General features: G+C 39.7%; 2 protein-coding genes across 2 annotated transcripts in view; both read left to right on the top strand.

Annotated features, from left to right (window-relative positions):
• The window catches only part of HSD17B12 (hydroxysteroid 17-beta dehydrogenase 12), a 173,115-nt gene that overhangs the window by 51,798 nt on the left and 104,220 nt on the right, over nucleotides 1-17,097 (top strand). The window lies entirely within an intron of this gene.
• LOC117081599 (prohibitin-like) lies at nucleotides 233-1,608 on the top strand. The gene is given in 2 exon segments (XM_033207764.1): nucleotides 233-853; nucleotides 856-1,608. Coding segments are annotated over 2 exon segments (867 nt in total). The 5' UTR covers nucleotides 233-657; the 3' UTR covers nucleotides 1,527-1,608.

Genomic DNA, 17,097 nt, shown 5'->3' with positions numbered 1-17,097 from the left:
AATGAAAGATAAAGTTGGATTCAGCATTATCAGATTAATACGGAATCCACTCTTTGGAGTATTTGTGTATGCACAGTGCATTATTGCTAAATGTGTCTGTTATAGGTAGTTCCTAGTTTATAAAGAAATATTGTATTGTGTGGTTGGGTTTATGTTGTGGTGATCAGATTATGATGTGATGAGTGACAAGTCATTTAACCTCTCTGAGATTGTCACTTCATCTGTTAAATTAGATGCTTTAATCAGGTCTTATTATCTACCACCCTCCTAGGGTTGTTTGGGCAACTACTGATTGTACCTCATAGAATGTTGGGACCATTAAAACAGACATTGTCTGTAAAGTATCTGCTACTGTGTTTGGCACATGTTAGGCACTTGATACATTTAGATTTAAATTTTAAAAGGCTGTTCTACCCATAGGAGCAGTCCAAACTTAGGTTTCTCTGTATTCTGTAGTGTAAATTGAGTGATATATTGATTAGTTTTACTTCCCAAATTCAAGGAATGATACACCAAGCAAAATAGCAATTTCTGTTCCTTTCCTGATCTAGCCCTTGCTAAAAAGCTAATCTTTAGTAACTTTTGAAAAAGGTTTAGGGGGAATTCATGTGGAGGTCAGAGTGGAAGCAGGTGTGAGAGGGCCCAGCAGAAGAAAACATGGCTGCCAAAGTGTTTGAGTCCATTGGCAAGTTTGGCCTGGCCTTAGCCATTGCAGGAGGTGTGGTAAACTCTGCCTTACATAATGTGGATGCTGGGCACAGAGCTATCATCTTTGACCAGTTCCATGGAGTACAGGACATTGTGGTAGGGGAAGAGACTCACTTTCTCATCCCATGGGTACGGAAACCAATTATCTTTGTCATTCTCGACCACATAATGCGCCAGTCATCACTAGTAGCAAAGATTTACAGATTGTCAACATCACACTGCGCATCCTCTTCCGGCCTGTCACTAGCCAGCTTCCTCACATCTTCACCAGCATTGGAGAGGACTATGATGAGCGTGTGCTGCCCATCACTACCAAGATCCTCAAGTCAGTGGTGGCACGCTTTGATGCTGGAGAACTAATCACCCAGAGAGAGCTGGTCTCCAGGCAGGTGAGTGATGACCTTACGGAGCGAGCAGCCACCTTTGGGTTCATCCTGGACTATGTGTTCTTGACATGTCTAACTTTCAGGAAGGAGTTCACAGAAGCCATGGAAGCCAAAAAGGTAGCTCAGCAGGAAGCAGAGAGGGCCAGATTTGTGGTGGAAAAGTCTGAGCAGCAGAAAAAGGCGGCCGTCATCTCTGCTGAGGGTGACTCCAAGGCAGCCGAACTGATCACCAACTCACTGGCCACTGCAGGGGACAGCCTGATCGAGCTGTATAAGCTGGAAGCCATGGAGGACATCGTGTACCAGCTCTTGCTCTCGGAACATCACCTACCTGCTGGCAGGGCAGTCCATGCCCCTCCAGCTGCCCCAGTGAGGGCCCACCTTGCCTGCATCTCCATGGGCCAACTGGACCACAGCCCCGATGATTCTTAACACTGCCTTCCTTCTGCCCCCACCCTAGAAATCACTGTGAAATTTCATGATTGACTTAAAGTGAAGGAAATAAAAGTAAAATCACTTCAGAAATTCAAGTAAAATTCTCATTACATAAAATTAACCATTAGCCACTTTGCAGTGTACGATTCAGGGGGCTTTAGTACATTCACACTATTGTGCAACTTTCACCTCTATCTAGTTTCAAGGCATTTCTGTCACCCCAAAAGGAAACACCATATCCACTAAGCACTCTCTCTCTATCCTGACTTGCACAGTCCCTGGCAATCACTAATCTGCTTTCTTTCTCTATGGACTTACCTATTTACTCTGGATGTTTCATGTAAATAGAATACGGTGATGACCTTTTGTGTCTGGCTTCTTTCATTTAGCATGATGTTCATATATAAGGTTCATCCACATTGTAGCATGTATCAGTACTTAATTCCTTTTTGTGGCTGAATAATATTCCATTATATGGATATACTACACTTTGTTTATTCAGCCATCATTTGTTGGACATTTGAGTTGTTTCTACCTTTTGGCTATTGGCAGTGGTGCTGTTAGGAACATTCATATACAGGTTTCTCTTTGAATACAGGTTTTCAGTTTAGGGGGCTATATACCTAGGAGTAGAATTGCCAGGTCATTTGGCAATTGTGTTGATCTTTTTGAGGAACTCCCAACCTGTTTCCCTCAGTGGCTGCACCATTTTACATTTCTACTAGCAATGTACAAGGGCTTTAATTTCCCCATATCCTCACCAACACTTAATTTACATTTTTAAAACTTACGGTCAACCTAGTGTGTCACTGTAGTTTTGATTTGCATTTCCCTAATAATGTCGAGCTTTTTTCTTATGCCTGTTGGCCATTTGTATATCCCCTTTGGATAAATGTCTATTCAAGTCCTTTGCCCAATTTTAAAATTGGGTCATCTTTTTGTTACAGAGGTGTACAAATTCTTTATATATTCTGTACACTAAACCTTTATTATATAGATGATTTGCAAATGTTTTCTCTCATTCTATGCGTGGGTTGATGTATTAGTCTGTTTTCACACTGCTGTAAAGAACTACCTGAAACTGGGTCATTTATAAAGAAAGGAGGTTTAATTGACTCACAGTTCTGCATGGCTGGGGAGGCCTCGGGAAACTTATAATCATGGTGGAAGGCGAAGGGGAAGCAAGGCATGTCTTACATGGCGGCAGGAGAGAGAGATCAAGGGGGGAACTGCCACATGCTTTTAAACCATCAGACCTCCTGATAACTCACTATCATGAGAACAGCATGAGGGGACTGCCCCACGATCCAGTCACCTCCTACCAGGACTCTCCCCTGACATATGGGGATTACAATTGGAGATGAGTTTGGGTGGGGACACAGAGCCAAACCATATCAGTTGTCTTTTCATTCTCTTATAATATCTTTTGATGTACAAAAAAATTTTAGTTTTGACGAACTCTGTTTTCCCTACTTTTTCTTTTGTTGCTGTAGTTTCACAGCTGACCTTAGTTAGCTTTTTCTCTGCCTTCTGTATCCCCTCTACTTTCTAGCACACCTTGTCTAATTGCTAACATTTATTGAGAATTTCTTATGTGTCAGGTCTCATGCTAAATACATTACATACATTGTTCCATTTAATTTGCAAGAAGTCCAGTATGGTGGGTGCTATTATTAACATTTAATTGAATCTTTTTTTTTTTTTTTTTGAGATGGAGCCTCACTCTGTCACCCAGGCTGAAGTGCAGTGGCACAATCTTGGCTCACTGCAAGCTCCAGGTTCACACCATTCTCCTGCCTTAGCCCCCCGAGTAGCTCGGACTACAGGCACCCACCACCACGCCTGGCTAATTTTTTTGTATTTTTAGCAGAGACAGGGTTTCACCGTGTTAGCCAGGATGGTCTCGATCTCCTGACCTCGTGATCTGCCCGTCTCGGCCTCCCAAAGTGCTGGGATTACAGGCGTGAACCACCACGCCCAGCCCAATCGAATCTTTACAGTGACTCTATGGGACAAATAATATTGTATTCACTTTACAAATGAAGAAACCAAGACAATAGTAGTTAACTATTGCTAGAAATTAACTAGCCACAGAAGTTAAATAGAGGTGGCAGAGTTGGGATTTGAGTCTACACTTGAACCTTGCTGGTTTGGTTTTAGTGTCCATGTTCTTCACCACTTCTCATATTGTATTTGCACTAAAATAGCAAAAGCCTTTCCATTGTGGTGACTTACCAGGCCCTGTGATTCAAAAGTAGTAACTGCTTTGTTCCCAGTCAGAATTCCTGTTCTCATGAGGCCCCTTCCATGTTACTCCCTCATTTTGGGTTTTCCCAAAGGAAGCCACAAAGTAGTTTAAATCAGTTAGATCACCCTGAGGCATAAAGATTGATAACTTTTTAATTCTTATACATGGGTTTGCATTTTTAAAGAGGATGTGGCATTAACCAAAATGAATTATTATTTGGAAGGGTTTTTAGTTAACGAAATAAAGTGAAAAAATCAGGCAGAAGACATTTTGGGGTTATGGTGCCACTAGAAGGAATTGCAGGGCCTTGCCTGGAAGTTGGCCCAGGAGAGCAACTGCCTTAAGCAAATCGTGCTTTTCACAGTTTTTTTGTTGTTGTTGTTGTTTGTTTGTTTGTTTTTCTGTTCTGGACTTACAGATGCTTTGAATTTTTGTTATTGCTGTTTGGGTTTGCCAGTTTTTTAAGTGGCAAGTAGAAGAGTCTCCAGTGTCTGGTTGGGTCAAAATAAGGGGAGTAAAGAGTCGAAGAGAGGGCTGCTTAGTGGGGAACCTGAAAGGACTGAGTGGGAAAAAGGGGACTCTATATTGGGACAGGACATTTGTAAACTGGGCATTTTCTTTCTATAGCAATCTACTGTTCTTGAAGAAAGACGTGTGCTTCCTCATACCATGGGGTTTTGGAAAATGCCCACAATATCTGGGTGTATGCATAAACTAATATTTTTTGTAAAATAATTTTTATAATTGATTAGAAGAACAAGTTAGAGTGGTCTTATATTGCATCACTTTCACTGTTTGTCTTTAATAAAAATGGAGGAAGTTGCTGCTGTTTTATTAACTTGCACCCTGCATGCTTCTCTTCTTTGTTCTTTGTTAAATATGAGCTGGCGTGTGTTAAGTCTACGTTAGCATTTGCTCTCAGGGACTTCTGTGGTTTCTAAATTCAGCACTGCTAAGCCCCTACACTGTTTGCCTGAATCAATTGAGACTGCTATTTTTAGCAACAAAAAGGGATTGAAATAGCAATTTTCTTTCCATGTAATAGATTCCCAAGAGGAATACTGATGCAAGCTCTCTATCATTTTCTATGCCTACCACCCTCCTCCCAAAACCCTCAGAGGAAAGGCAGCTGTCATGGATTGCGGCAGTATTAATCTTTAATCAATCGAGTGTTTTCTGCATTCAGGTTTTCGGGGGGAAAAAGGGGGTCACAAGAAGGAAACTGCTTGGAATAACTAAGCTCTTAGGCATGGACTTTACAGTCAGAATTTTGTGGGTAGTGGCAGGGAATAGGCAGAAGAGCTAAAAATAGTGAGTTTGCTTCCAGTGTTGCTCTAGTCTATTTTTGATGTTTGATTTTGATAAGGTTGATTGGGTTCTTACTAAAAATATCTGTTCCTAGCAAGTTGAGGACAAAAAGAGTAGAATATTTTTAACCTACACAAACTAAAGTATTTGTGTTGACTGTATAAAATCTGGAAGTGGAGCCCTGGTCAGTTGCCAGTATTTTATATAATCTGTAGCAAGCTAGACGCTTCTGGATGCCAAGTTGGTCTATTCTTTATAGTTGTCGGTTTCCATCTTCTCAAAGGCTTGTAAATTTGGGTTCTGGTGTTATATTTGCATATGAAGACATAAGCCTTTTTAAAAAAAATCTTCCTTTTTCCCCTTTCCTTCTTTTCTTCCTCTACCTTATAGTGCTACCTGTGACCATCATCTGTACTGTCCCAACCCACATGATTCTGGGTGATACTATATAGCTTTTTTTCTCTGTATTGTTAAAAACTACCACGTATTTCATAGCAAAATGGAATCTGAGGACACCAGTGTTAAATGAAGAAGCAAATCTTAGAGACAAGAATATGAACTGTCAGGCCAAGCGCGATGGCTCACGCCTGTAATCCCAGCACCTTGGGAGGCCGAGGCGAGTGGATCACAAGGTCAGGAGATCATACCATCCTGACTAACATGGTGAAACCCTGTCTCTACTAAAAATTCAAAAAATTAACCGGGCGTGGTGGCGGGCGCCTGTAGTCCCAGCTACTTGGGAGGCTGAGGTGGGAGAATGGCGGGAACCCGGGAGGCGGAGCTTCCAGTGGGCAGAGATTGCCTGGGTGACAGAGCCAGACTCTGTCTCAAAAAAAAAAAAAAAAAAGAATAATGAACTGTCACTACTTTGGTAATTTAACATGTTTTAGCATGTTTCACTGGCACATTATGAGTGAAGTAGTTCTCTCTAGCACTGAAAATCATCACTTTTCTCTTGTTTTTTCTTCGACTTTTAAGTTCAGGGGTCCATGTGCAGGATGTGCAGGTTTGTTACATAGGTAAACATGTGCCATGGTGGTTTGCTGCACAGGTCATCCTGTCGCCTAGGTATTAAGCCCAGTGTCCATTAGCTATTCTTCCTGATACTCTCCCTCCCCCACCCCTCCCCCTCCAACAGGCCCCAGTGTGTGTTGTTCCCCGAAAATCATCACTTTTCAAGGACAGCCTCAGAATTCTGTGAAAGTGCAAATCTACAGGTTTATCATAACATTTATGTTAAATTTCTTGAAAATTTAATTTAAAATTTCAAGAAATTTAAATTTCTTGAAAATCTCACTTTTAGATAATTGATTCTTGACATTGAGAGGAGGCTGAAGAGTGTAGGGGTTGTGTAATTATTTCTAAATAAGGTGGGGAAAAAGCAGTGGGTAGGGTCATAAAAGGTTAGTTTTTCTTTTATAATCTCCCTTCATTCATTCACTCATCCATTCATACAGTAAAACCTCATTAATCACCTGCTTTTTGCCAGGTTCTGTGCTAGCAGTTAGACTGTGATGACCCAGACAGACTCTGTTCTTACGGAATCTTGTGTGATGAATGTCATGACGATGTCGTCCAAAGGACCACCAGGATGGCTAGATAGTAGGAAAGAGAGTTTTATTGGCAATATCAGTTTGCAAAGCAGAGAGTCTCCAGCATGAACCAAAAGCACTTTCTCCAAAGCAAAAAGAGAAAACTAGAGGTTTTATAAAAAGGAGAATGTTACCTATTGCTCTTTGAGAAAGTTCACTGGCTTTGGGTAAGGGTTTGGGGAAGTGGCAAGTCCTGATTGGTGAGCAACTGCTGTGGACAAAATTAGTTCTAGAGTTGCAGCAAGCATAGATAAAACTGCTGTCAGGTTACAACCAGCCGGTTCAGCAGTCAGGCTTGCAGAGAATTACATTCTTGGAGCAATGTTTTGTACCCTCAGGGCTTTCCCCCCTGGATGCTTGTCTCTGTTTCAGTCAGGTATGACAAGAATGACCCAACTGGCATGATCAGCTTTCACAAAGGGAGAGTACAGAGTACTATGGGGCAGAGATTTCTATATGAAGTTCTAAATTAGTCTACAGGTCAAGGAAGGCTTAATGGTTTAATTGGATGGTTTAATTGGAAAACCTCAAGGATGGGAGGGAAACACAGCTAGAAGTGTGTTTTAGTTCATTGTGCTGCTATAATAAAATACATAAAGAACAGAAATGTATTTTCTCACGGTTTTGTGTGCCAGGAAGTCCAAGATCAAGGTGCCTGCAGGTTCAGTTTTCTGGAGAGGGATACTGTGTGCTTCCAGGATGGCACCTTGTTGCTGCATCCTTGGAATGCTGTGTCCTCACAGGGCAAAAGGCAGAAAGGCAAGTTGGCTGAAGGAACGCTTCATGAAGATTCTTGTATAAGGGCTTTAATTCCACTCATTAGGGAGGAGATCTCATGGCCTAATCACCTCTTAATGTCTCCACTTCTTACCACTGTCACATTGGCCCTTAAGTTTCAACACCTGACTCTTGGAAGGGACACATTAAAACCATAGCAGAGTGTACATTGGAGGTGTAGGGAACATTTGTGAAGAGAAAGCATGTTACCTTGGAGGAACTGGAAAAATTTCAGCACAACTGGGGAATGCTTGAGTGGAAGGAAGAAAGTGGTAGGAGTAAGGTCAGCTCATGGAAGACCTTATAAAGAATGAGGGGAGTGGGAAGCCAGTGTCAGGTTTTAGGCAGGGAAGTGAAGTTCAGATTTGCACTTTGGAGTGATTATTTTGGCTGCAATACAGAGAATGAATTGGAGAGGAGTAAGAGTGGGACCAGGTGAATGCTGGCTGTTAACAGTAATTCTTATAGGAGATGAATGATAGTAGCTCTTGGTGGTAGCAACGGGAAGAAGTGAATGAATTTGTGTTTCAGTTTTTATATAGTTGGCAAAGGGGAAATGTAACTTCTTGGCAGGGAAAAAATGGTGTTTGAGAAAGATAATTTTTAACTGTGCATAGTATGAATTGAGTGAGGAGGGATGAAAGATTCCTCTCACAAATCCTTGTGTTTGGGACGATAGTGTAGATTGGGGTAGTAGTTGTGAGAATTAACTGGATGATATCAGTGACATGCCTTGAGCAAATATTCTTATAATGGCGTGAATATTATTTTGTTTTCATAATTTATTTTATTGACAGTTTACACTTGCTTTTCTGGGCCTATCATAGTTACTTTAATAAGACAGAAGTTTATTTTTCACCCACTTTAAAGACTAGAACTTTTGTATATGTTTGATTCCTTATGATAAACAGTAAAAGAAGAAATGATTGGGATTTTAAAATGGCGTAGTAATTCAGTAGTGTTATCAGGGACCTTGATTCCTATGATTCTGTTCCATTACCTTAGCCCATGGCTTCAATCCTAAGATTACTTCATGGTTCAAGAGACTGCTGCAGCTATAGCCATCACTTCAGAACTGGCTAGATGAAGGGCAAAAGGGGCCTCTCTCTACCAAGTCAGCTTCCATTAAGCAACCTTTTTCAAAGTCCTTCACAACCTTATTAATTTCCCTGAAATTAATCATATGGCCACTGCTAGCTGGTAGGGAGGTTGGAATATAAGTCTTTATTCCAGGCCACAATTATGCTGGGTTAAAAATCAGTATTCTCCTGCAAAGGAAGAAGGGTAGAATGGGTATTAAGGAAGGCAACCAGCAGGCTCTGGCCCAGATGTGCATTTAACACAAGAAGGATGGCATCCCCAGGGTAGATTTTGCATATTGTATCTTATCATTTCAGTGTTGCTGTGAATGCTTAGTTTTTTCATTTTAAGAAACCACAAAAAAACAAGCAGTACTTCTGATTTGGATGACTTGGAAGCTGGTCTTTGTTTTATTTGGTTTTCATTGAAAATTGGTATTATAAGGGCGAGAGTGTTTAGGTCAGTGTTTCCCAAAGATCAACCAAGAGATGATCTTAGGTACCACATTGATTAATATTTTTCAATTTTGGCATTCATATGTTTTTTATACTAATAGTCTATGTTAATTGAAACTGATGGTCCTTTATAAGTAGTAATTAAAGAGTAATTAAGTAATCAAGTTTTCTATTAAATTTTAAGAAAAAAAATTCAATTTTAAGAAAACTTAAGTGGCCTTGAGAAACACTGATTTAAGCAATAGTACCCTGATTTTGGGAAATTGGAATAGATGAGTTTGCTGGCTCAGTTTACACCATTTTTCTATTCATAGTAGCAAAGGACTTAAAAAAAATGCAGTACATGTACATGGTTAAAAAAATGCAAAGAGTTAAAATAATGATAAAAAGTAATCTCTTTCCCATCTTTCCCTAATCCCCCAGAAGCAACTATCAATAGACTTTTGATTTGAGATGTTATGCTTTGGTTTACCTTTCTAAAATTTATGATGATGAATTGACTCACCAGATAATATAGTTTAATTTTAAAATAGTGAAAATCACACTGCTATTTTATAAAAATAAAAAATTATTGAACGTAACTGAGGAATTTTCTTTTTTTTTGAGACAGAGTCTCGCTGTGTCGCCCAGGCTGGAGTGCAGTGGCACGACCTCGACTCACTGCAACCTCCGCCTCCTGGGTTCACTCCATTCTCCTGCCTCAGCCTCCTGAGCAGCTGGGACTACTGGCGCCCGCCACCAAGCCTGGCTAACTTTTTGTATTTTTAGTAGAGACGGGGTTTCACCTTGTTAGCCAGGATGGTCTCGATCTCCTGACCTCGTGATCCGCCCTCCTAGGCCTCCCAAAGTACTGGGATTACAGGTGTGAGCCACCGTGCTCGGCTACTGAGGGATTTTCTATCCAACTACAGCTGCTGTCTCTGCTACTACTGTTGGAAGATATATAGCTTTAAGGCAAAGGAAATGCCTTTTTTTTTTTTTTTAATTGAGACAGGGTCTCACTCTGTCACTGAGGTTGGAGTATAGTGCCGCAGTCATAACTCACTTCATCCTCAACTTCCTAGGCTCAGAGGATCCTCCTGCCTGAGCTTCCCAAGTAGCTGGGACTATAGGTGTGTGCCACCATACTGGCTAATTTTCTTGAGTTTTTTTGCAGAAACGGGGTCTCACTGTGTTGCCCAGGCTGGTCTTGAACTCCTGGGCTCAAGCATTCCTCCCACCTCAGCATCCCAAAGTTTTGGGATGAGCCACTGTGCCCCATGAAAATACCTTTAAAACCAAAAGCAGGACAGTCCTTGTTCCCATTATCTTAAACAAATTTGAATTTTTTCCATGTTTGTTGAGTAAGAGTTGTTCTTTCATAATTGGCTTAAACTTGGGTATGTTTGTACGTTATTGCAAATATAATACATTACCCATCATGTAACTTGTAGATCTACAGGCTTTGTCATTTCCTTTGCTGGGGAAATGACACTTGGTCTCCCATTACCTGACCACTGTATATAGCACTAATTATTGCAGAACTACAGTGGTGCTATGGAGATGCCTAAGAGAGGCCCTGGATTTCCAGTTTTGCTTTTTTTTTTTTTTTTTTTTTTGTGCCCATAAATAATTTTTGCACTTTTCTGTTTTCTCAGAAAAGATATTTACTTGTGAGGTAATATTTGACTTACATGTAACTGGACAATGTTGGATTTGGTTTTGAGAAGTATGAGAAAATGGAAAAATGATATTTTTATCTGAAATATCAGAAGTTATATTTTTAATATTTGTACAATGTAATCATATTGTTTCTGCTTATATTTAAAGTCCTAACCATGAAGTGGGTAATTGATAGAATATCTAATATTGAATGTGAACCATTGTATTCTCGATAGTCATACACATAATAGTTTCTGAAGGCTGTTAGTTTCATTTAAATTTGATAGTTGCTAACAGGAGATAGGAAAAAATGTTCTTGCTGGGCATAAATCTTTCTAAGTGTGTTTAGCATCATTCTCAACTAAAGTTAGTGTACTTTGGTATAATATGCTTAAGAGGAACCTTGGGTGTTTCTAGTTTTAAAATGATGAAGTAGCAATACTTTTGGCCTTTCATCTCTTGGAAATGTTCTCTAAAAGTTAGAAGAATAAGAAATGGAAAGCTCCATTTTGATGCAACTAGGGAACTTCTGTCATCCCTCACCCCCAGTCACAGCTATTGAAGGTGGTGGAGTGGTAACTGACTTCCAGAGCAGACACCTGAGTCCTCATAGTGGGGCCACCATTGGGAAATAAGCAGGTTTGTCCCTTGGATCCCAGAACAGCACAGGAATTGGAATTATCAGGTACCTCAAAAGACAGGCATGGGGCAGATGTGCTTGAAACTCAGGGAAATTAAGCAGCAGAAGCCCTAAGATGAGACACCTGACTGAGAACAGAGGCTAAGTAAAACACCTGCAAACTAATAACTGCCCAGCAGCCAGAAGACTGGAAATTAGGGAATGCTTTCTAAGAGACACTGAAGGCCCCCAGAGAAGAGACACATACTGACTTTTGTGGATTCCCCAATGAAAAAGCTGATTGGCCCATTGATTGAGTTGTATTGAGGGCCACGGTGTAATCACCTCACCTGTGAACTCTAATCAATATTTTAATGCAGCCAAGATAAGAGTGACCAAAACAATCAAGAAGGAACTTAGAGGAACAAAATATAGAGTAGAAGAAAACGTAAATATGTAAACAAACTGTAATTAATATCCTCAGAGATTAGATAATGGATCTATAATAAGAACAAGATGCTGTTAAAAGCGAGAAAGAGAGTGAGAGTGTTCAAAAGAGCAGTCAGAATATGGAAGATTCTTCAAAGCAGAAAAATTGACAACCTACATTTAAAAAGTACATAGATGGTTTGGAAGATAAAGTGGAAGAAATTTACAGGAAAGTAGAGCAAAAAGAAAAGTAAGATTAATAGAGAAACTATTAAATCCAAATTCTGATTTATAGGGATTCTAGGAAGAGAAAAATGTGAGGCAGATATTATCAAACAATTAACCTAAGAAACTTTTCAGAACTGAAGATCATGAATTTTAAGACCCACCAGTGCCTAGCACCAGTGAGTGGAAAAACACCCGCTCATTTGGGTACGTTTTCATGATGGAGTCCTACAGACTAAGTAATAATTGTAAAAGCCCCAGTGACAAAAAAAAGCAGGTTACTTAGAAATGGTGGGAAATAAGAATGGTGAAACATTTTAAAATGATACTTGTGTTAGAAGACAACGGAGAGTTGTCTAAAATTTTTTTGTTAAAAATGATTTCCTGCTTAGAATTCTATACCCAGTTAAGCTATTATGCGTGTGGTTAGAAAATAGACTTTTTATAAAAAGATACACACAATTTAAAAATGCTGTCTTTTAAACTGTCATATAAGGAGACATGATGACTAAATGTGGTGTGATATTCTGGATGAGATCCTAGATCAGAAAAGGACATTCAGTAACAGGTAAGTAAATCTGAATAAGATATGGACTTTGATTAATTGTATCAATATTGGTTCATGTGTATGTGAGGTGTATTCAGGAATGTTCTCAGGCATAACACCTGTGAGGAAGCAAAAGAAGCAGAATTGAGCAGAGGGAGAAGTCGAACTGTGATGCAGTTGTGGCAAAGGTTGTAGCTGATACCATTGGCCCTGAATGTAGGATGGCTCTAGAGAGATGCCTAAGTGAGGTAAGGGAGCCCAACCTTTGTCCCTGAGTGGGGCCTCGCCAAGAGACATGTACTGCCCAGGGGAGCAAGGTAGCCCCTCTTTGGCTGAGAGCGGTTACTGGCAGCAGTTAACACTCCTGGCAAGAAAGGGTTGATTGAGTACCTCTGTGCCAGAAGGGAGGATCTGGCTGATGCACTAACAGTATCCATTACAAACTCCAACAACTGGAGAATCGGGAAAAGGAAGACAATATACATGAGGCGGATTTCAGAATCTCTAGACCTGGCATATTCTGGCCTTTCTAAGACTGTTTTTAGTTTTATGGTATGCTGGTTTTTAGATCAGCCCAGAGTTGGCAATTTTAAACATGGATACATACATGCAATAGTTATCTGTATTCTTTTGAAAGAGATTCCAGTCAAATTTTTAGATGCACAGTACTGAGTGACTTTACATAGTTTCATTCTTCAGCATATTCTCATTAAGAGATTTCTGAGCCCTTACTCCAAGAATTCTGATGACACTGCCATCAATTCATTGCTGTAATCATATATAGTCATATGTCACTTAATGGTGGGGATACATTCTGAGAAATGTGTTGCTAGACAATTTTGTTGTTGTGCAAACATCAACAGAGTGTACTTCTACAAATCTAGATGGTTTAGCCTACTGTACATACCTAGGTTATATGGTATGGCCTAAAGCTCCTAGGCTACAAACCTATATATAATAGCATGTTACTATACTGAATAGGCAGTTGTAACACAGTGGTATTTGTGTATCTAAATATATCAAACGTAGAAAAGTACAGTAAAAATATGGTACAAAAGATTAAAAAGGGCCAAGGATGGTGTCTCATGCCTATAATCCCAGCCTTTGGAAGGCCGAGGTGGGAGCATTGCTTGAGGCCATGAGTTCAACATAGTAAGACCTGGTCTCTACAGGAAAAAAAAAAAACAAAAACAGCTGGTCAGGTATGGTAGCATGTGCTTGTAGCTACACAGGAGGCTAAGGCAAGAGGATCACTTGAGCCCAACAGTGAGAGGCTATAGTGAGCTGTGATCACACCATTGCACACCAGCCTGGGTGACAGAGCAAGACCCTGACTCTTAAAAATAAACAAACAAAAGTTTAAAAATGGCACATCTGTATAGGACGCTTACTGTGAATGGAACTTGCAGGACTGGAGTTTCTCTGTGTAAGTGAGTGAGTGAGTGGTGAGTGAATGTGAAGGCCTAGAATATTACTGTATACTACTGTAGACTTTATAAACACTTAATAATTGGGCTATACTGAATTTATTTAAAAATTTTTTATTTTATTTTATTTTATTATTATTATACTTTAAGTTCTAGGGTACATGTGCATAACGTGCAAGTTTGTTACATATGTATACTTGTGCCATGTTGGTGTGCTGCACCCATCAACTCGTCAGCACCCATCAACTCGTCATTTACATCAGGTATAACTCGCAATGCAATCCCTCCCCCCTCCCCCCTCCCCATGATAGGCCCCGGTGTGTGATGTTCCCCTTCCCGAGTCCAAGTGATCTCATTGTTCAGTTCCCACCTATGAGTGAGAACATGCGGTGTTTGGTTTTCTGTTCTTGTGATAGTTTGCAAAGCATGATGGTTTCCAGCTGCATCCATGTCCCTACAAAGGACACAAACTCATCCTTTTTTATGGCTGCATAGTATTCCATGGTGTATATGTGCCACATTTTCTTAATCCAGTCTGTCACTGATGGACATTTGGGTTGATTCCAAGTCTTTGCTATTGTGAATAGTGCCGCAATAAACATACGTGTGCATGTGTCTTTATAGCAGCATGATTTATGATCCTTTGGGTATATACCCAGTAATGGGATGGCTGGGTCATATGGTACATCTAGTTCTAGATCCTTGAGGAATCGCCATATTGTTTTCCATAATGGTTGAACTAGTTTACAATCCCACCAACAGTGTAAAAGTGTTCCTATTTCTCCACATCCTCTCCAGCACCTATTGTTTCCTGACTTTTTAATGATTGCCATTCTAACTGGTGTGAGATGGTATCTCATTGTGGTTTTGATTTGCATTTCTCTGATGGCCAGTGATGATGAGCATTTTTTCATGTGCCTGTTGGCTTTATGAATGTCTTCTTTTGAGAAATGTCTGTTCATATCCTTTGCCCACTTTTTGATGGGGTTGTTTGTTTTTTTCTTGTAAATTTGTTTGAGTTCTTTGTAGGTTCTGGATATTAGCCCTTTGTCAGATGAGTAGATTGCAAAAATGTTCTCCCATTCTGTAGGTTGCCTGTTCACTCTGATGGTGGTTTCTTTTGCTGTACAGAAGCTCTTTAGTTTAATTAGATCCCATTTGTCAATTTTGGCTTTTGCTGCCATTGCTTTTGGTGTTTTAGACATGAAGTCCTTGCCCATGCCTATGTCCTGAATAACAGAGAGCCGAATCATGAATGAACTTCTATTCACAATTGCTTCAAAGAGAATAAAATACCTAGGAATCCAACTTACAAGGGATGTAAAGGACCTCTTCAAGGAGAACTACAAACCACTGCTCAGTGAAATAAAAGAGGACACAAACAAATGGAAGAACATACCATGCTCATGGATAGGAAGAATCAATATCGTGAAAATGGCCATACTGCCCAAGATCATTTATAGATTCAATGCCATCCCCATCAAGCTACCAATGAGTTTCATCACAGAATTGGAAAAAACTGCTTTAAAGTTCATATGGAACCAAAAAAGAGCCCGCATTGCCAAGACAATCCTAAGTCAAAAGAACAAAGCTGGAGGTGTCACGCTACCTGACTTCAAACTATACTACAAGGCTACAGTAAGCAAAACAGCATGGTACTGGTACCAAAACAGAGATATAGACCAATGGAACAGAACAGAGTCCTCAGAAATAATACCACACATCTACAGCCATCTGATCTTTGACAAACCTGAGAGAAACAAGAAATGGGGAAAGGATTCCCTATTTAATAAATGGTGCTGGGAAAATTGGCTAGCCATAAGTAGAAAGCTGAAACTGGATCCTTTCCTTACTCCTTATACGAAAATTAATTCAAGATGGATTAGAGACTTAAATGTTAGACCTAATACCATAAAAACCTTAAAATTTTTTCTTTAATAATAAATTCGCTTACTATAACCCTTTTACTTTATAAACTTATCTTGCTTATCTTTTGGACTTTTATAATAACACTTAGCTTAAAAAAGAAAGAAACACATTGTATACTGTACAAAAATATCTTCTTTATATCCTTATTCCATTTTTAATTTTTAAAGTTTTTTTTTTTTACTTTTGAAGCTTTTTTGTTAAAAACAAAGATAGAAAACATACACATTGGCCTGGGCCAACAACAGGTCAGGATCCTCAATATCAGTGTGTTTTTACCTCCATGTCTTGTCCCACTGGAAGGTCTTCAGACACAATCACACACATAGAGCTGCCATCTCCTATGGTAACAGTGCCTTCTTCTGGAGTATCTCCTGAACGACCTGCCTGAGGCTGTTTTACAGTTAACTTTTTTTTCTATAAAGTAGAGAGAGTATACTCTAATGTGAAAAAGTGTAGTATTATAGTAAATACATAACCCAGTAGCATAGTTGTTTATTATGATTATCAAGCGTTATATGTTATATATAATTGTATGTGTTCTACCTTTCTATCACTGGCATAGTAGTAGGTTTGTTTACACCAGCATGACCACAAACACGTGATTAATGCATTACGTTACAACGTTATGACAGCTACAGTGTCACTAGGTGAAAGGAGATTTTCAGCTCCATTGTAATCTTAGGGGACCAGAGATGTATATGTGGTCCTTCGTTGACCGAAACATTGTTATGCAGCTGCTGACTGTATGTGGTTTGCTTGCTCCTCAATTGTAGGCTTAATGCAGAATAATCTAGTTACCAACAGGATTTGTAAATAGGTCAGTGGCTAATAGGTGTTAGTGTAGGAAAGTAAAACTGTACTTGTAAATAAAGACTTTTGAGAAACCAGGTTGTCAGGAAAACAATCCAAGTCTTATGTGTTTTGCAATTTTTTAGACCAACTAAATGCCAATCATCATTCAAACACTCAACAAATGTCTACTGAACACCTACCTTGTGCGTGTTGACTAGCAAGGAGCCTAGAATCTTACAGAAGAATTAAGACATGTAGATATTAGGAAATACAATTCAAAAGACAGTGGTAAAGTGCCATCGACATAAAGATGTGTCAAGTGTTGTGGGAGTTTAGAAAGAGGAAGTTTTCTTTTGCGTAAAGTGATCTGGAACAGTGGAGTTGATGGATCTTCAGTAAGGCTTTGATGGAAGAGGGTAGGAGGTGAGGTTCTGTGTGGAGAAAAGGGCTTGTGGGGTGCCTGCATAAACTGGCCATGAAAATATGGGACAATAAGTTG

This window comes from Trachypithecus francoisi, unplaced genomic scaffold, assembly GCF_009764315.1.
Source record: "Trachypithecus francoisi isolate TF-2019V2 unplaced genomic scaffold, Tfra_2.0 Lachesis_group8, whole genome shotgun sequence".
Lineage (NCBI taxonomy): Eukaryota > Metazoa > Chordata > Mammalia > Primates > Cercopithecidae > Trachypithecus > Trachypithecus francoisi.
Note: the sequence above shows the minus strand (reverse complement) of the source record. Positions and strands in the feature narration are given on the sequence as shown.